At 41.6% G+C, this 20,920-nt stretch overlaps 1 protein-coding gene across 2 annotated transcripts in view; it reads left to right on the top strand.

Annotated features, from left to right (window-relative positions):
• LOC125461278 (probable phospholipid-transporting ATPase IIA) overlaps positions 1 to 20,920 on the top strand; it is a 161,413-nt gene that overhangs the window by 77,802 nt on the left and 62,691 nt on the right. For both annotated transcript variants that reach the window (XM_048549846.2, XM_048549845.2), the window contains exon 14: positions 945 to 1,157. In XM_048549846.2, coding sequence (XP_048405803.1) covers positions 945 to 1,157 — 213 coding nt within the window. The remainder of the gene's footprint in view (positions 1 to 944; positions 1,158 to 20,920) is intronic.

Genomic DNA, 20,920 nt, shown 5'->3' with positions numbered 1-20,920 from the left:
AATTGAATCTGGATCCCTGGCGCTGTGCTAACTACTGAGCCAAAATGCTACCAGCATGTTTTATGAATTTTGTGGATGGCTAACAAAGTTGGAATTAAAGATCTGTATAAGATTCAACCAAAGTTGTCATTCTACAAACTAGTTACTGTATTGCTTTCAAAAAGAAATTAAATGTCATTTGAAAAAATGGCCAGAAGTTAAACATGCAGCCATCTTTACTCGTGCATTTGTTCACCACAGAATTCCCTAACATGTGTTTTATTATTTGCTTTGTTAAGCTATGGAGAATTCTCTATTCCCCATTAAATAAATCCCTTGTTTGACATTGTGCTTTGTTTTTAGAAAGCACTTTTATAATTGGTAGTTCCGTAGTTTGGATGACGAGATCTTTTCTGTGGTTACATTTCATCTAATAAGGTAGTTATTTCATTTTGCAGATTCATAAAGTCAGAGTAAAAAACTCGTACACAGTAACAAATGTGAAGGTGCCTAGATGTATATTTGTTTATGATTGGTATAATAATGGATAGTATAACCCAGAGACAAATTGCAAATCCAGACCAACTTAACTTGTTTTGAAGATGACAAAGTGTGGAGCTGGATGAACACAGCAGGCCAAGCAGCATCTCAGGAGCACAAAAGCTGACGTTTTGGGCCTAGACCCTCCTTCAGAGAGCTCTCTGATGAAGGGTCTAGGCCCGAAATGTCAGCTTTTGTGCTCCTAAGATGCTACTTGGCCTGCTGTGTTCATCCAGCTCCACACTTTGTTGTCTTGGATTCTCCAGCATCTGCAGTTCCCATTATCATTGTTTTGAAGATGACTGCTTTTGCTGATTTCAAGTAGCAAAGCTCTTGCAGTATGTTTGCATTATTCACTGCCTCCTCTCAACAATGGTGAATTCAAAGCAAATACCAAATTAAACTGGAATTATTTTGCTTTCTAGCCAGCAGTTTCACAAGATAAGCCCCCTTCAACAGCTCCTAAGATACGTAAAACTGTTAGCGTCCGTGTCCATGAAGCAGTGAAAGCAATCGCACTGTGCCATAACGTTACTCCCGTCTACGAGTCTCACGGGCCCGACTCAACTGACCGAGCTGAAGCGGAGCAAAATTATGAGGATGCATGTCGGATTTACCAAGCAGCCAGTCCAGATGAGGTTAGTCTCTTCTCATCTACCCAATGTGCGTGACACCAAGCTCCACTTTCTAAAAGTTGTATTTTAGATTCATTTTACATTGTGTGCTTAATAATATTCAAAATACCTTCAGTTGCTAAGTTTGTTACTTCTGAAATGGACACTTTGTATGAATTTTTGTTGCTAGGTGGTACAACATGGAAGTCCACAACTCTACGGGCCTGAATAGGTTTTTGCTTAACATTCTCCTTGAGACGCATTTCTCGATGCTTCTTCTTAATTTCTTTTCATCAGGGACATTGACAATCTGAACATGATTGCATTTAAGCGTCTGAGAGCAGTTCAAGATGCTGTTGCTTTTCCCTCCAATTTTGTATAAGATTGCAGTGCTCACGTTTTGATAAGAGTGACTGGTGATAAACGGAATGAATTGTGTTGCTGGAAGTTGAGATTGTGGTATATTATGGTGATAGTGTAGCAGGGGATGCTTCTTAATAGGGACAGTATGATCTGTGACTGGATGCTGAGATTTAAAATGGATTTTCTTCCCAGGGCAGATACCTGATTACAGACACTGAAGTTGCCCTTGTCCAGTTTCAGACAAGTAATTCAGATAGTCTGATGAACTTATAATTCATACCTTTGTCAGGACTTTTTTAGCATTAAAATTGCTTGAAAAATGATTATTTTGAACTCTGTTGTAATTGTCCGAGCAGTTTTTTTGAAATAAGGATTTATGTTGAGATTTAAGTACCATAACGTAATTTGCACATTTTAAATAAGAATTTTTTTCTCCAAAGCTAAGGTAAATTTTGGTTCTGTTTAAGCAACAATTCTGTTTGTTACTGTCATTAATGACACTTTGGTTTTTAAATCAAATGCATTTTGAAGAGGGCTACTTATTTGGTTTTTGTTTGCATGCAGTACAAATGTTATTTTAATGAAACGACTTGCTAAAATTTACAATTTCAGTTTTAATGTTAGGAATTTATTGTGTGCGATATCATTGTGCTCTGTCAGCTTTTTGAAATGCTAAATGTTGGAAATAAACCAAACTTTGTTGCTACCCACACAATAAAAACTGTACAAGATCTATTTAATTCCTTTTTGTAAGCAGCAGTGCTAAAATTCTGCTCATTGTACATATCACTGACATTTTATACAAAGGAGAAATAACAAACAACAATGTGCTGTGGGCTTAAGATTCCAATGATGACGTTGTTTTTAATAAACATGCTTCAAATAAAGTATTTTGCTGCAATTGGCAGGCATAAGAAAATCATTTTGAAGAAAACTGTGCCCAATGTTGCCAACAGTACTCTGGAAAGAAATTTTTTTGGTATATTCCACAAAACCAGCTGCTACTAGCTAACAGTTGGGGTACTGTGCTCTCCCAGCCCTCTTTTCAAAGGACCTATTTGATTATTAATGATAGATAATAACCTATGAATGTGTCATAACAAGAAGAGGCACATGTCCTCTGTGACATCTTCATAAGATATTAATAGATACAGTTACATTGTTTTTGCTACGTTTAACTAATCGATCACGAGATAATGATAATGCATCAGCCTTCATCAGCATCAAGAGCCAGTTTCCTCTTTTCCCTCCCCAAGACTATATGACACCATCAGATGGGCTGGAGCTTAATGTAATCTCCAACATTAAACCCTTTAGAAGGTGACCAAACAGGTAGATGAGAGTAAACCAGTTGATGTGGTGCATATGGATTTCAGCAAGGCATTCGATAAGGTTCCCCATAATAGGCTATTGTACAAAATGCGGAGGAATGGAATTGTGGGAGATATAGCAGTTTGGATCGGAAATTAGCTTGCTGAAAGAAGACAGAGGGTGGTAGTTGATGGGAAATGTTCATCCTGGAGACCAGTTACTAGTGGTGTACCGCAAGGGTCGGTGTTGGGTCCACTGTTGTTTGTCATTTTTATAAATGACCTGGATGAGGGCGTAGAAGGATGGATTAGTAAATTTGCAGATGACACTAAGGTCGGTGGAGTTGTGGATAGTGACGAAGGATGCTGTAGGTTGCAGACAGACATAGATAAACTGCAGAGCTGGGCGGAGAGGTGGCAAATGGAGTTTAATGCAGACAAGTGTGAGGTGATGCACTTTGGTAGGAGTAACCAGAAGGCAGAGTACAGGGCTAATGGTAAGATTCTTAGTAGTGTAGATGAGCAGAGAGATGTCAGTGTCCATGTACACAGATCCTTGAAAGTTGCCACCCAGGTTGACAGGGCTGTTAAGAAGGCATAGAGTGTTTTAGCTTTTATTAACAGAGGGATCGAGTTCCGGAACCAAGAGGTTATGGTGAAGCTGTACAAAACTCTGGTGCGGCTGCACTTGGAGTATTGTGTACAGTTCTGGTCGCTGCATTATAAGAAGGATGTGGAAGCTTTGGAAAGGGTGCAGAGGAGATTTACTAGGATGTTGCCTGGTATGGAGGGAAGGTCTTACGAGGAAAGGCCGAGGGACTTGAGGCTGTTTTCGTTAGAGAGAAGAAGGTTGAGAGGTGACTTAATTGAAACATATAAAATAATCAGAGGGTTAGATGGGGTGGCTAGGGAGAGCCTTTTTCCTAGGATGGTGACGGCGAGCACGAGGGGGCATAGCTTTAAACTGAGGGGTGAAAGATATAGGACAGATGTCAGGGGTAGTTTCTTTACTCAGAGTAGTAAGGGAATGGAACGCTTTGCCTGCAACGGTAGTAGATTCACCAACTTTAGGTACATTTAAGTCGTCATTGGATAAGCATATGGACGTACATGGAATAGTGTAGGTTAGATGGGCTTGAGATCGGTATGACAGGTCGGCATAACATCAAGGGCCGAAGAGCCTGCACTGTGCTGTAATGTTCTATGTTCTATGTTCTATTATGTCAACCAGGAATATCTTATTTTAGTCTGTTTTCAGATGCTGAAAAAATGGCACACAACAATTATGTGCCCAAACTAGGAGACTGGAGACTTAGCAAACAAAAATTGTGTGTCAAACATCATTTTAATAATTGGGACTAGTTGCAGATGTGTCCCTGTGGCCAGAATTAATATTAGCTGTTCGTGTCATTAGCAGCAGTCTGCTTATTAAGTCCGAGGAAAGACAGAAGAAATATGAAGGGAGTACTTGAGGGATAGAAGCAGCCCGCTGGGAAGTGAAGGACTGTCATTATTCATAGAATCCCTACAGCATGGAAGCAAGTCATTTTGCCCATTGAGTCCACACCAACCCGCCAAAGAACATCCCACACAGACCCACCCCTGAACCTTATAATCATGCGTTTCCCTGGCCTGCAAATTCTCTGGATACTATGGGCAATTCAGCATGGCCAATCCACTTAATCTGCACATCTTTGGACTGTGGGAAGAAACCAGAGGAAACCCATGTAGAACGGAGAGAACGTGCAAACTCCGCACAGACAGTTGCCCGAGGGTGGAATCAAACCCGGGTTCTTGGCACGGTGTGCATAATTTCCTCTATACCTGTCTCCTTTCCCAAATGGTTATGAACCTTAACAGTGAATGAGACGGTTGTATGATAGACATTGAACCTTGTTTGAATCACACCTTTGCTTGTTGTGTTTGATGTTGCATTACCACCTCTGCTTATTGAATAATGTAAATGAATGACAGCCCATTTCCCTGTCCAAACCAAGGCTACATGTACTGCCACTTGCTTTGTTCGGGTGAGATGCATGTAGTTTTATGTTGTGCTTGTACAACTGAGATTCAATAAGTCTTCTCACCAACTCATCTCAGCATTTCCTGGCAGCTTTACATTTTGCTTCTAGCTGGCTGTGCAAATAGGTCTTGTGTGATATCTCTACCTTAGCACAGGAGATACAGGGGATTGGTGTGACCTTTCTGACACTGATGTTCACTAAACAAACTCGAAGCATCAATGTAATTTGTGGGTTTTTTTAAGTCAAAACATTAAAACTAGCTGTAAGGATATATAATTTCATGGAACTATTGTTAAAAATATATAAGACAAAGTTCTTCATGGCTAGAAGGAAAGGATTCATTTGATTTGAGTTGAATATTGATATGGTCATGTAGCAATGAGCTGGCTAATTACCCTGTAAGTGCCCTCTGCTGAAGTGAGGGGAGCCTGCCTCAGCATTTAATCTAGTCTGATGATTTAGAATGCACTTGCTGGCTTAGTACTGCCTGTCCAAAGGGATTACTTTAATATAAAGCCGTGTAGCTCAGAGGGCAGCTGTGACTTCTTATCCCTTCATGCTTTTATTCTGTGTAAAAATTAAATCAACTATGAAGCCAAGGGAAAATTGATGACAAGGTCCTTCTTTGAGAGAGGTAAAAGAACCTTTTGGACATTCTAGTGTTTGCAGATACAATTCTGTATAGTAGATCACAACATACACATTAACCCAGTCTGTATTTTTTTCAGTTTTTTTGGCTCCAAAGATTATGTTTAGTCTGTAAGTGAGATACAGCAGGTTCCTTTTTAACTGTGACATAGATACAATTGTAGTTGTAGTCAATCTCAGTTTTTCACCCCTACGTAAGTGGATGTTTTACTTACTAGTACCATATAACTGAATGCAAGGGATCAATCAGGCAATAGACTCCTGCATGTCTTTGCAATGCAATCTAAGATGTGGCCACACAGAGCAGACATGTGGCAATTGACAAACGTAGTGACCACCCACACCCAGGCTGGTGGTTCACTTTTATACTTATTGTATAAATTGATTCCTGTTTTTGGAGGGAATCTTTGAGGCTTTAAAGGTCAACTTATATACTAGCATCTTCATGTTGACCACATACAAATGTTATGCAATTATTAGTAAGAAAATGGAAGATTTCTTAATGCGTTGAGCCTTCTCTTTAGAGTTGGATATAAATCAATACAGGGAAAGTATTTATCAACTCAGGAACACCCAGAAGAGCTTCTTGTTCACATTCTGGGATAGGCAAGTGATGATGAATACCAATCTGCTTTTATTTCTTATGTTAAACCATCTAGTAGTGACATAGGTCAGGAATATGATATCTCCTCAGCGTTCCAACTAAATTACAGTGAAATCATAATAGTGTCGTTCCTGCTTGACGCCAACTTGCATTTAGCATGAGAGCTTCAATGCTCTGATTTCAGTGATGGATGACAAGGCAGGAAGGAGTTGTGTTAGTGGTCTGAGGAGTGCAAAGGTCAGGAACTGGATTGTAAAAGTTCATTGAGTGTTAGGTGCCCTTTCAAATCTTTGGCACCACTGGGTCAAAGGTGAGAGACTGGGTTTGATCTTTATGACAATTTGTTGGTGAAGATGGCAGTTTTTTGTAGCAAGATAAAATAGTATCAAGGACATTAAAAATGATTGTACAAGAATATGATTTGTTTGATAGTCCTTGTGCCCTTTTTATTACAGCTGCTTTATTAAAGCAGTTAACTGAATGCTGATATCCAAGGCATATTTAAACCTCTTTGTTCAATTCAGCAGCAGTTTCTCACACACTATCACAAGGTATATCAGCTCTCCTTTCATATTGTCTGATCACTTTACAATGTACATAACGGCTGCCCTAGTGTGAGTGTGGTTGACAACCATCTACCTGGCTTCTACAGTGACATTCTGAAGCTACTCATTGGGTCATGTTTTGGGGGCAGCCTTGAATAACACTTCCCAACTGCTTCTACTCCTCCCTGTGGGGATGTTCCTTGTGTTTAAGTAGTGACCTATAAATCAAGGGCACAAACTACAAACTATTCTCTGGCAATGTCCACTTCAAGAAGACACCATGTTATTGCACTGAACCATTTTTTGTTAGAAATGTTTCAAAAATATAACTTAAATAATTATTTCTTACCACTATTCTCTGCTCTTTTTCACCATCTCCTCTGAATGTGTTGGCTTATTTCTTGGATGATTGTAACTCCCTTGTATTTTGCTCAATTAACCATTATAAACATGTGAATAACGTGACTGAGGGAAAACAGAATTATCTTATCACAGCCAAAGTTGAATCCATTCACATTTATGGTGTGAAATCGGCATGGCAAGCAAAATGGTAAGAGATTTGAGAGAATGTGGCAGGAATGGAAAAATTAAATTCTTAACATTGGGGAAAATATCATTGTCCCCATAAGATTTCAATGACAAGATGCAAACTCCGCCTCATTTCTATGCAGTGATTTTTCCCAGGTACTGGCATCAATTCGTAACTTAAAATTCTGATCAGATACCCAAAAGTGGTGTTGTCTGGACCTCTGTTATTCCCCATTATCTCTTGTTTGGATGGCTGCTTTGCAGTACAGAGTCACACCAGTGGCTTGGGTTCAATTCCTGCACTAGCTGAAGTCACCACAAAAGATTTCTGTTTCTCAAATTCTCTCTCCTGAGAAGTGGTGACATTCATACTCTTGCTGCCAGCCACCCGCGCCCCCCTCCCCCCCTCTCTCTTTTCTCTCCTCTCTAATGAGATGGCTCGGTAAAACAACAACTTTTACATGCTTTTAACATGGCATGTTCCATTGGCAGTGATTGCTTATGCCCTGCATCCATAGAGTTTGCCAAAAGTGGTGATGGGGATGAAGTTCATAACTTACTTGGTTGCCTGGACATGGAGATATTGGTCTTCCGAAATAAGCGAGCTTGACCTTGTCCTGTTAATGTAAGATTCTTCTTATATAGTGACGGAGACAAATATCAGCCACTCCCTGCCAGTACTTACCCTTTCCAAACTATTCTGAAACTGTTTCTCCTGCTGTGAGATGATTGGAAGGACTGAGTAAGATGCATCTGGCTGGAAGTACAGGAGCAGGATGGGTGTTGAAATGATCTGAGTAAGTAAGTGAAAGTGTAGAGGACAGGCAGGCTTTGTGGTCCATTGCCATGGTATGAGACAGTGGAGACAAGATGGTGGCACCAATCCTTGCAGAGCACAGAAGTTTATTTCAGCATCCCTCCGACAATGGGCACTCCGCTGATCTGGGTGGCTGTCTCTGACTAAACGGGCAAGGTTTGGTGCAGGGGGTTCCCTCTAGCAGTGTTTAGCAAAGAGGGATGGCTGTCATCCAGCAGAGCCTCCAGGTCCTTCTTGGTGCAGTGAAGTGCCAACTTGTCTTTCTCAACCATCCTTTCTGAAGTGTCATGTTGCAACAGATTTGGCTTACAGCATTTGAATTGGAGCCTGGCCGGGGCCTGAATATGGTGCCCACAGTATCTACGCTGGAAAGCCCTGTTAGCAGTGAACACTTTCACCTCTGAATGCACAATCCCAGAAGGTGGGTGCCGTGGGAGCTGTTGGATAATTGCAAAGGTGAACATCAAAGACTATATGAGAAACGTTGCTATGGGTCATGGGGAGAAACTGTCTCTGAAACATCGCAAATCGGACAATATTCCCCTGTTCTTGATAGTTGTTTCTTGTGTGCTTAAACGAAACACAATCATCTTCCCAAAGGATTTTTCTGCAATAAGCAGCTTCACTGCAAAAAATTTGCTGTTTCCACAGTTGACCATGGCTCATATCACTGAGTGCAGACCCTTACTTGGACCCAGAATGACTTATGAAAGGATAGGGATGCCCAGCCCTCAGATCTGGCTGACTCTGTTTGTCTTGTAGGTGTCTGCAGAGTTTTCCACAAAACATTGGATGCAGCAGATGCTGATTAGAAGCTCAGACAGTGCCCATTCCTGTGGCCCAGATTTATATGTGTCTTAAAACTTGATTTTAAATGAGCCCAATGAATCTAAAATTTCAAGGAACAGTGCAGAGCAGAAGTATTTGTCTAATCCTAGTTTAAAACTGTCAACTGCTATCAGCCATTTTCTGTGCTGTTACCATTCTATTATTCTGTAAATTCAACTTTCTGGCATCAACATTTGCTACAGTGTCAAGTCTCATTTCTTCAAGAGTTTGATTAACTTTAGGAACCTTTTAACAAGATGAATTTTAAGTTACTTTTCCCCTTCCCTGTCTGTCTCTCAATTCAATCTATCCTATCTTTTTATCTCTCTTCAATAATTTACCTGATGTCCTTCCTTGTTTTATTGTTTGGGAGATAAGCATAGAATAATGGAGACACCTATCGGTCCAAAAGCAAAACAGCGCACATGCTCAAATTCTGAAACATGAATGATAAAAGGCTGCAAAAACTGAACAGGTCACTGGTCAGGTGGAGGCCTGTTATTGTGGCTATGTTAGGACCCAAACATGTTGTTTCCTTTACAATGTGGTTTACTGCAGCTATTTTCAATAACGGTGCACAAAATATGTTGAGCTGAAGAATACAGGGGCAAATGTAATTCCCAGCAGACACTAAAGGATGTTCTGTGACAGCAAGTTCTGGTCCTATTACCTGATGAGATTGCTTGATGTACATTTAATTGTTTCAACAAAAGTATTTCACTGCAAATACAAAACAAGTAATTTTCATTTGTTAGTGGTAGAGGTGGCTGATTCAAGTTTTGTACTGGAGTTTCTCTGATCATATATAAATATAGAACTTACAAAGACTTAGGGATTGTTCACTGCATGTTCTAAAGGAAAGTGTTTTCACATGTCAGTGCTCATCCCTCTTTTATGAATTTAACAAATTTTTTTTCTGCTTGCTCTCTCATCATAAATTTTGCCAACCTCTGCTATAAAATCTGATCCACGTGCCAGTGCTTCAAAGAGCTCTAGTTGTTCAGGATATGCAAACAAATTCCTGTTATTTTATCACTCTGGTCCTTGGAGATAGCTACAACTATCTTGTTTTGTTCCATAAACATTTTTTTTTACAATTAATAATTAGAAGAACATTTGTTCTGTTATATGCAAAGTCAAACAGAAGCTCCATCTGACTGATATTATTGAGGTGGTTCATTGAATGACAAACTGCTTGACAGCGTCTTGAAATTTATTGTTTTAAAGTCACACTTCCAGCAAGCAACTGAACCTGTCAGCGCACCCATTCACTATTACTTTTGGCAACTTGACATGATATTATTGTACCTTGGAGTTAGAAAATGTCAGGTTGTAAGCTAAGGGTCAAAGATTTAAGCAAAGTGGGCTAATGTTATTCATTAACAAAAGTGACCATGGCCTGTAACAGGACCCAGTTTGTTCTTAAGAATAAAGGAAGCTTCAGGAGTTTCGGTAGTGAAGCTCCTTCCACCATCTGGATGCTAATGGCTGATGTAGAGTGATTTGAAAGGATGCTAAGTTAAATATACCTTCCTTCTAATCTTCTCAAGTTCTAGAAATGTTCAAATGCAGTGTTTGTATGAATTTTATGATATGGCTGCTCTAACTAACTGAGGCTATAATGGAAAATCTTTTTGAACATCTTCTGCCTTTCTAAGCCCCACTTTTATTTGACCCACATCAATCTTGTAGCACATCCCTGTTTTTCTTGCAGAGTGGACAGCACTGCAGGTATCTTTTATGAATAGGGCCTTGTTGCCATGCATTAGTCATTTGGTGCAATGGATTTTATTTATTTTTTTTTAAAAACTGGCAAGACTCCTTTCCCAGATGCGCAGACCCCTTTGCCAAGTTCCAGCACTGTCCATCCACCTGGACCCCTCCCTCTGCTCTTTTGCCTGCCCTTGATCTGTTCATTGAGAACAGTTGACTTGACATTGGTCGCCTCAATTTCTCTGCCTCCCTTACCTAATCTAACCTATCTCTCTCTGCACTGACTGCGCTCTGTGTGCTCAGATCCAACCCTGATTTTTGATATTAAGCCTATTGATAGGCATGATGCTGTTGTTGTCTGGCATACTAGCCTCTACATTACAGAGGCTGAGCAGCAGCTCTTAGATACCTCCTCCTGTCTTCCCCTGGACCATGTCCTCACCATGACACATCAGGCCAACAATGGTCACTGACCTCATTTTGTCTGTGATCTCCCCCATCTCCCAGCTGATAGTCCACCAGCCCTGCACAGCTCGCTTCTCTCTCCTTCCGAAAATCCATGAACAGGACTGCCTGGGCAGGCCCGTTATTTCAGCCTGCTCCTGCCCCACAGTACTCTGAGGTACAACAATATCATGTGAAGTAAACAAACGCAATCATGAGTGGGTGCGCTAACAGTAAGTGTGACTTTAAAACAATAAATTTCCAGACGCTGTCAGGCAGTTTGTTATTCAATGAGCCCCCTCAATAATATCACTCAGATGGAACTTCTGTTTGACATTCATACAAAACGATGAAAATTCTCTTCCTACCTTGATTGAGTCTTTTCTCTCCTGGTCCAGACCTTGCCCATGTACATCCACAATTCCTCTGATGCTTTATTCCAGTTAAGAGATTTCCAGTTCACAGACTCCAGCCGCCTCCTCTTTACCATGGAGGATTCCCCAGCACCGTTGTTAACAGGGTTCTCAACCATGTCCAACCCAATTGTCACACCTCTGCCCTTGCTCCCTCTCTTCCCTCCTGAAATAGCGATAGAGTTCCCCTTGTCCTTACCTACCATCCCACCAGGATCCACATCCAAAAGATCATGAGACGCCATTTCCAGAGATGCCACCACCAGACGCACATTCTCCTCGTCTCCCTTGTAGAGACTGTTCTCTCCAAGACACCCTGGTCCACACACCTTTCACCCCCAACACCTCCCCCCCCACCCCACAGCCCCACAACACCTCCCCCCCACCCCACAGCCCCACGACACCTCCCCCTGCAATCGCCAAAGATGTAACACCTCCCCATTTACCTCCTTCCTCGCCAGTATCCAAGGGCCCAAACATACCTTCCAGGTGAAGCAGCACTTTACCTGCTTTTCTCACAGTCTGGTCTGCTGCATCTGCTGCTGACAATGTGGTCCCCTCCACATTGGGGAAACGAAGTGTAGACTGGGTGACCACTTCACAGTCACTGGGTGACTACATTCTGCCTGCAAAAAATGACCCTGAGCTTCTGGCTGCTGCCACTTTAACGCACCACCCTGTCCCATGGCCAACATCCAGCAAAGCTCAGTGCAAACTGGAGGAATGACACCTCATTTTCCACTTGGGGACTCTGCAGTCCTTGACAATCAATATCAAGTTCAATAATTCTAAGATCTAAACTCTCCCATGTTGTAGCCCCCATGCCACACACCAGGCCTTGTTACCTAGTCTGCCAGTACACACTACCTATTGTTAACCACTAACAATCTGCATTAACAGCTATTCACCGTCGTAGCCAGATTGTTATCTTTCCCATTGCCTGTCTAGTTGACCTCCTCTCTCCTTGGGCTCTATCCCTACCTTTCGTTTACTTCTTACCCCCACCGCCCACCCTGTCTTCTGCATGTAAACTGACATTTTCCTAGCTACCATCAGTTCTGAGGAAGGGTCACTGGACCCAAAACCTGTTTAACTTTAACACACCATCCTGTCCCCTGGCCAAGATCTCTGTCTCAGGCTTGCTGCAATGTTCCAGCGAAGCTCAGTGCAAACTGAAAGATCCTGGTTTCTTTCCATAGATACTTCCAGACCTGCTGAGCTTTTCCAGCAACTTCTGTTTTTGTTTGCTTTTTTTTGACAATTAAACATTCCCATTAAAAAGTGATTCATGTAGTTGTCAGTAGGTAGGTTTGTTAACTAACAATTTACAGTCTTTCCATTGTTTCAAGCAGTTCTTCTTTCACATGTGACAGAAACAGAAACCAGTGGCACAAAATCAATTGCAGATCCAAGCCTCAACTAAGCATTGCTGCCTTTCGCAATAGGTTCCCTTCTGAACTGTCTCTGCAAGCGAGGTAACTGGAAACTGGAAACTGATAACTGGAGACCAGACAGCTCTTTGACGTTAGAGACCATACCACTTCCCCAAGGCCAGACAAATGGAATAGATACCACATGTGCACTTGAGGAGAACTGCTGTTCTGGGAAAGATTTGGTTGCTGTTACCCGTCCGCTCGGTTCGCAATAAACAACTGCACCTCCCAGTCGCAAACCATTTCCACTCCCCCTCCCATTCTTTAGATGACATGTCCATCATGGGCCTCCTGCAGTGCCACAATGATGCCACCCGAAGGTTGCAGAAACAGCAACTCATATTCCGCTTGGGAACCCTGCAGCCCAATGGTATCAATGTGGACTTCACCAGCTTCAAAATCTCCCCTTGCCCCACCGCATCCCAAAACCAGCCCAGTTCATCCCCTCCCCCCACTGCACCACACAACCAGCCCAGCTCTTCCCCTCCACCCACTGCATCCCAAAACCAGTCCAACCTGTCTCTGCCTCCCTAACCTGTTCTTCCTCTCACCCATCCCTTCCTCCCACCCCAAGCCGCACCTCCATCTCCTACCTACTAACCTCATCCCACCTCCTTGACCTGTCCGTCTTTCCTGGACTGACCTATCCCCTCCCTACCTCCCCACCTATACTCTCTCCACCTATCTTCTTTTCTCTCCATCTTCGGTCCGCCTCCCCCTCTCTCCCTATTTATTCCAGAACCCTCACCCCATCCCCCACTCTGATGAAGGGTCTAGGCCCGAAACGTCAGCTTTTGTGCTCCTGAGATGCTGCTTGGCCTGCTGTGTTCATCCAGCCTCACATTTTATTATCTTGGAATTCTCCAGCATCTGCAGTTCCCATTATCACTGTTACCCCATAGTTGCTTTCATTTGCTGACTTGCCGTGTGGAGTCCTCCTGGACACCTTTTACAAATATTGGTACATTTTCAGGTTTCCAGTTATCATTTGGAATAGTGTTAGATACCCAAAATAAAGTTGTGTTCCCATTGAAGAAAATAGTTTTAACAAATCGTTACGGAAGAAAAAAATACAAAAATCTGACAGATACAGGGAAACTTGACTATTTTACAGGGCCTTCATGTCATATGTTCCCTAGTTTAAATGTGTTTGATCCAGTGAGCTTCTCTGACTGCCCTGCTTTTGTTTGCTATCAAAATAAACCAGGTAATTTTCATGTAGCACAGTTTCTCTTAAAGGTGTATTGAATGTCCCTAATTGTAAGGTTTGGGAGTTTCAAGCAGCTCAGAGATGGGATGCAGCTCATAATTAATGAAAAATGCTCATGAATTTGAATGCACCTCTGATCTTGACACTTACTTTGGAACATGACTGAATTATTTTTTAAAATCGGCATCAACTTCCTTCAGTTCCCGCTTTAGTTGCATCACTATTTTTAAAAAAAATTCTACATTGATGTTATTCAGCAATCCTGCAATACCATTAGAGTCTGCTTTGATGGGAATGTGGGCCAAAGAATCAGTGTCACATTTTCCCTTTCGAAAGCTTTCACCCAGACCCATAAGGACTTAATTTTTATAAGGGGCCAATTTAACCATTCTTGGGTTAAGAAAGAATGAGTTTATTCATTAACGAAAGTTAGAAAGAAATAGTAATACAACACTTGTAGAAATTTAAAGTGGGTCAGTAAAGATAAATGTTCAATAAAAGATCATCTCTAAATTGTTTGCAAAGAGTGGATAACTGAACATTGTGACCATTGCACTGAATGATATCAGCAGTATTAACATTGGTATTTGAATAGCTGATTTCAAAATTCTTAGTTGTGCAGGTTGGTTGAGATTCTGTTGTTGTGATTCCAGTCGACTGTGGGTGAATTCCAGCATTCAGGGTGAGAGGCGGCCCTTTTGTTGTCTTGTTTCCTGCTGTCTGGCTTATTAGCTAGCTGCATTCAAACACTGAGAGTACTCCCTTTTCCTGCAGCACAAGGGTGTCACAGGGATACTTCTTTGCCTGTGACTTCCACATCTTGCTCATGCCCAAAACGAGGCTGGTACACATTGATACTTTATCCCACTTGCACCCTCCGTTAGCTTTTTCATCATTATTGTTCCCTTCAAAGGGAAAATCAAAAACAAAACAAAACAAAACACATCTGCAGTTTGGGACATAATCTGCGGGGACTGGCTTGCTCTTGGCCAGAGAATTGTCAGATCATGTTGGTTCTGCATTTACAGGAGATCACAGTCAGCGTGTTTTCTGCCTCTTCTTCCTTTTGAAGGGTTTATTGATGGATGTTCTATTTACATCTCTAGGTCAATCACTCCTTGGATCTCTCACTCCAGACTACCACTAAATTACATGCATAGCCATTTTTGGCTATATCAGTCTGCTTTGTGAAAAAAAACACATTATAGAATGATTGTTAAAATGACTACAGTGCTTCAGGATTCTCTGACACATACTTACGACAACTGATAGGATGTTGGTAGTTTGGATTCAGAGATGATAATGTCATTGATTGTCACTGGGCAGTGATTAGATTCTTTTTTTGAAGATGGTTACTTACTGACACTTACATGACACAAATGTTACTTGCCCTTGTCAAACCAAGCCTGGAAATTGTCTAAATCTTGCAACATTTGGGCATGGACAATGTCAGTATTTAAGGTGCTCAACATCATGCTAACATTCCCACCTCAGACCTTATGATGACGGAAAGATCGTTGAAGCAGCTGAAAGTGGTTGGACGTAAAACAGTATCCTGAGTACTTCCTGTGGTGATATCCTGGAGCTGCGATAAGAAATCTCCAATAAGCACTGTCTTTCTTTGTGGTTCCTAGCTATGATTCCACCTGGCAAGAATTTTTCCTGATTCCCAATGACTGTGGTTTTGCTAGGCTTTGTTGATACCGTGTTTGTCAACTGCTGTTGTGATGTCGATGACAGTCACTTTTACCTCACCTCAGTGGCTGCAAATTCTGATACAGAGGTCTTTGATACTTTTGCTGTAATGTTGTTAGGATCCATAGTCTTTGCAGTATCCAAAGCCTTTGGCTGTTTATTCATATCACATGCAGTGAATTGAACTGGCGAAATACTGGTACCTTTGATGCTCAGGTCCTCTGGAGGAGGCTGAGATGCATCATCCACTCGGTATTTCTGGCTGAAGGTTGTTACACATGTTTCACCCTTATCCTTAGAGCTGAAGTGCTGGTATATCCCATCACTGATGATGGGATATTTGTGGAATTCCTTCCTTGAGTGAGTTGTTTTAATTGTCCACCATGATTCATGACGGGATGTGCCGTGACTGCGGAGCTTATATCTGATCTATTGGTTATGGAATTGCTTACCTATTGCTCACTGCTTATGCTATTTGTTATGCAAGTAACCTGTGTTGTAGCTTCATCAGGTTGGCAACTCATTTTTAGTTATGCTCCTAGCATGCCCTCCTGCACTCTTCTTTCAACCAGGGTTAACCCCATGCCTTGATGCTAATGATAGAGTGGGGGATATGCTGGACATGAGGTTGCAGATTGTATTTGAGCACAATTAGAATAGAATAGTAACTTATTATCTCTTGTATTTTTTTACAAAAACTTGGTGAAAGTGCTTTGTCACCGTACTACAGCACCTATCTTACTAACAGAAGGCATAAAAAAATTAAAAATTAACCAAAGTCCATCTTAGCTCAATTCCCAGCTCCTAGGTTCAGCAAAAGACAGAACTGCTGCAGAAAGCCACTGGTGAAGGAGAAGACTGCCACCCTGAGCCGCTGGAACACCCGGCCAAAATTTGCCACTGAGGCAGTCCATCTACGCCGATTGCTGGACCCCCAGGCCGCAGAACTCCACAGATTCCCAAAATCTCACTGATCCCGGTCCAAAAGATGTTGTAGAAGCTGCCCAAAGGAATCCTGGACTACTGGATGCCGAGCCAAAACCACCCCATCACTAATCCCATCGCCAACCTGGACCAATGGAACCCGAGGTCATCGAAGTCACTGAAGCAGACCGCCATCAGACAGGGCCACAATAGCTATGATGAATTCTGGGACATGACCAGCTTGATCAATTGTGTTGCTGGTGAGGCACTCTTGGCGATGGGCATTGAAGTCTCCCACCCAGAAGCATTTTGCACTCATCTTTCTCCATGATTTCTCCAAGTCCTGTTTGATGTGGAAGATTACAGATGTATCAGATGACTGGTAGTGTAATCAGCAAGAGATGTTTGACCTGGTACCGTGAAACTTCATGGGTTTAGAAATCAATGTTGAGGACTCTCAGGGCAACTCTCACCCAGCTGTGTACCACAGTGCCATCACTTTTGGACAGGACATGTGCAGGGACCGTGATGGTGGTGAATGAGACATGGTCTGATGGACATAGCACGGAACCATATCTATGTCAGGCAGTTGCTTGACTGGTCTGTTAAACTGCTCTTTGAATTTTGCTGTTAGCCTGCACATGTTGTACAGGGTGAACAGCGCTGAGTTAGCCATTGTTATTTCCAGTACTAGTTAGCCCATGATTTCATTGAGACCTTTTGCTGGTTTAATACAACCGAGTGACTTGCTTGGGCCATTTCAAAGGCAGTTAATACTCACTCAGTTACATTTCTGAGTCTGGAATCACTTGGCCAAACCAGGTAAAGATGGCAGATTGCTTCTCCTAAAGGACAGTGATGAACCAAGGCATTATTTAATGACTCTTGATAGTAACCATCATTGGACTTTTCATTCCTGAACTCTTCAAAATTAAAAATCCATCATCTTCCGTAGGGGGATTAAAATGCAAGAACGTTACCTGATTTTCTGTATTACAATTCCAATGTCAATACCACTACCCCATTGACTCTGCTGCCACCTTTCCTCAACATTAAAGCAGTTTGATTCCAAGCATGACACAGCTTGATAAAACATGACTCAGCTAGATGAACTACTTGTCACTATTTTGGACAGTCGGTAGGAAGCTCCTCCAAGTCATTAATGTCAATGTGCCACATTTGAAGGGGAGTTTCAGAGTATTCTTTTACTGTTTTCTTTGTCCTTCCCTGGAACAATGGTCATTTGACAGTTGGAAAACAAAACCCAGTGGAAGAAATGCTTTCAGCCCTGCTGACACAGTATGCAGTCATTACAGTTGATTTTTTGCAGAAGTTGTGCCTGAGTGCTTGTATAGCCGATGTCAGGAAGGACAGTAGCATTTGTTCAGTGCACCTGCTGTTGAAGTGAGAGAATGTAGAAGAGGTGTTGCAGGTAGAATATTGATTTAACACCCACACACGAGGTAAGGAGCAAATCTTGGTGGATTCAGGTGGTAACTCCACCCTGATTGTGAGTACTGATCAAACTTTAATCCTTGAGTCACTTGGACAGTGAAAGTTAGCTTTTTAAATTTCAGACAGACCTGTTGTTTTCAGTAAGTCTGATGCTTCAGTATTTGGAGAATGAACAACTCTGTCTTGTTCTTGTATACTCTCTACATTTGAAGCATTTAAAGCATTGTGCCTTCCTATACACTCACTTGAATATGCTGCATACCTCAAAGACAATGTAAAATAAAATACTCTGCTATGTAATTCCTTGTCCCTTCTCTTAAAACTGTTGAGGTTGCTGGATGCTAAATTGAGGGATAATGACTCAGGGAAAAGAAATAAACATCTCAGCTGCCTTAGTATTTTTAAAAGATTAGAAATGTGGAGTTATCTAGCATATAGGTCTATAGTTGTACATGTTGGCGTTCAGAAACCACACAACAAAAGGAGTCCTCTCCAGCAGGTAGAAGTGATTAGGACACAGGGAGGAATGGCTCGACATAGAACAATGTGTTTGCAGCTTTTTATATTACTGCACTCAAGCTTAGTTCTTCATTAATCACACACAGGTATTTAAAGAAAATAAGCTAGAACACTATATGAGGAATTGTAGGTCCTAAAATAGTGAATTTGCTTGATCCCAGGATGGTCTTAGTTACAAACATAGCCTTTCATAACTAAACCGTTAACCTTTGTAACGGACAACAGACAGTTAAAATTAGAATAAGTCACCGTCGAACTGCTTGTCTTACTTGCCATTTTTTCAGTTGGTGAGTAATATGGAGAATAGACTGTCAGCCATGGGCAGCAAAGGTGATAAGGTGCAAGTTCTGTCGATATATATCAGGTTTAATTTTTAGCTGAGAACTCTAATGAATAAGGAGGGTTCTGAAAAGATTAACATATGGCTTAGTGCTCAAAACACAGCACAGACTATGGGCCTGACAACAGCCCAAGTGCATGACAGCAACTTGCAATTGTCTAGCACATTTAATTTCATGAGGCATCCTAAGATACTTAGCCAGAGTAATATCATTAAAAACAATAAATGACTAAGGAGCACAACTTAAAGAATTCTGGGAAAACTAGCAGATCTGGCGGAATCTATGGAGAGAAAGCAGAAATAATATTTCGGATCCAGTGACCCTTCTTCAGAACAAATCACTGAGGGATTGTCAGGACTGACAACCAAAAGCTTGTAGTTACGTAAAAAACGTTTCTGTTCATCCAGTATTAGATATCAGAAAAACAAAGAGTGGTGGTGAGATATACCAAAGTATCATTGGCATACAGATGGAATTTGATGTCTTTACAGGCAAAACATTGAGGGACCAGATATGAATGAGAAATTGAAGGAGAGGAGGCTGGAAGCCTCCAGCGGTACTCCAGAGGGAGGAGTGTGGAAAGATTTATGGCAGCTCATTCTTGACTAATGGTTCAACAAGTAAGAATGGAATCAAGCTTGTACAATACGACCCAGCTGACTCACAGAGATCCTGGGAGAATAACATACACAACTTTTTTTTTTCTTTATTCAATTGCAGGATGAGGGTGTCACTGGTTAGGCCAGCATTTATTGCCCATCCCTAATTGTGCAGAGGTCACTTAAGAGTCAACCACATTGCTGTGGGTGTGGAGTCACATGTAGGCCAGATCGGATATTGATGACAGTTTCCTTCCCTAAAGAGATATCAGTGAACCAGATGGGCTTTTCCAACAATTGACAATGGACATTAGATTCTTAACTCCAGATACTCATTGAATGCAAATTCGACCATCTGCCATGGCGGGATTTGAATACAGGTCCCCAGAACATTATCTGGGTCTCTGGATTAATGGTCCAGTGATAATACCACCAGGCCATTGCCTAGTGCAAAAGCTGTAGGTCAATCAAGGAGGGAGGGCTCATCACAGTCACAATCACAAGAAATGTAATTTGCGACTTTGTGAGGAGTGTTTTAGTGTACTGCAGCTTTCCTGGAGTAAACATTCAAATATAATAGCAGGAAATTTATGCAGGTACTTGGGAAGCAACACTGATGTTCAAAGGCTTTGGAGGATAGAGGGATGATGGAGATTGGGCTGCAGTTTTCAGGGACAGTGGGTTCAAGGATAGGTTTTGTGAAAAGAGAGGTACTGATGAAGCATATTTGGAGGATATTAGGAGTGTGACAACACCTGTAAGAGGGAACCATTAAAATCAGTTAATATCAAGCTCAAGAAGGACAGTAGAGTGATTCACAGACTAGTTGCAATCAGATCAAAGGAAGTGCAGTCAGTTTGCACAGACGAGATGAATTTGGAAAAAGCACTGGGGGATTGATTGGAAACTAATTCGTCAGAACTAGTATTCCCCCTTTTCCCGAACTGACTCAGTCACTGGAAAATGTGAAAAAAGATCAAGTATACCCAACAACAAGGAACAGGAAACATTTAACTAAGGTTTACAGCCTTATCAGCCTCCTTTAACTCATCAGTTAACTGATAGAATCATCAAAAGTGCCATCATCAATGTCTGCTCTCCAAACATTTCTTTGCTAACAAGTGGGACATTCCCTGTGGAAAGTCATTGTCTCTCCATCCCTTCCCTTTTCACCTCCCTCAGAATGAATGACTGGAGTGCTAAGGTGTTTTTTTAATTTTGCTGGGCCATCAGCACATCAGTAGTTACTTTAAGCGACTTGGTGGAACAAACTGAAGTAATTGTCAATGAGTAATGCAAACTTATCTCCACAAACAGTAAGGTAAGTAGAACAGATAAAATCAATCAATCCTGCTGATGCTGTACATGACATTA

Source organism: Stegostoma tigrinum, chromosome 19 (genome assembly GCF_030684315.1).
Source record: "Stegostoma tigrinum isolate sSteTig4 chromosome 19, sSteTig4.hap1, whole genome shotgun sequence".
In the NCBI taxonomy this organism is placed as follows: Eukaryota; Metazoa; Chordata; class Chondrichthyes; order Orectolobiformes; family Stegostomatidae; genus Stegostoma; species Stegostoma tigrinum.
Note: the sequence above shows the minus strand (reverse complement) of the source record. Positions and strands in the feature narration are given on the sequence as shown.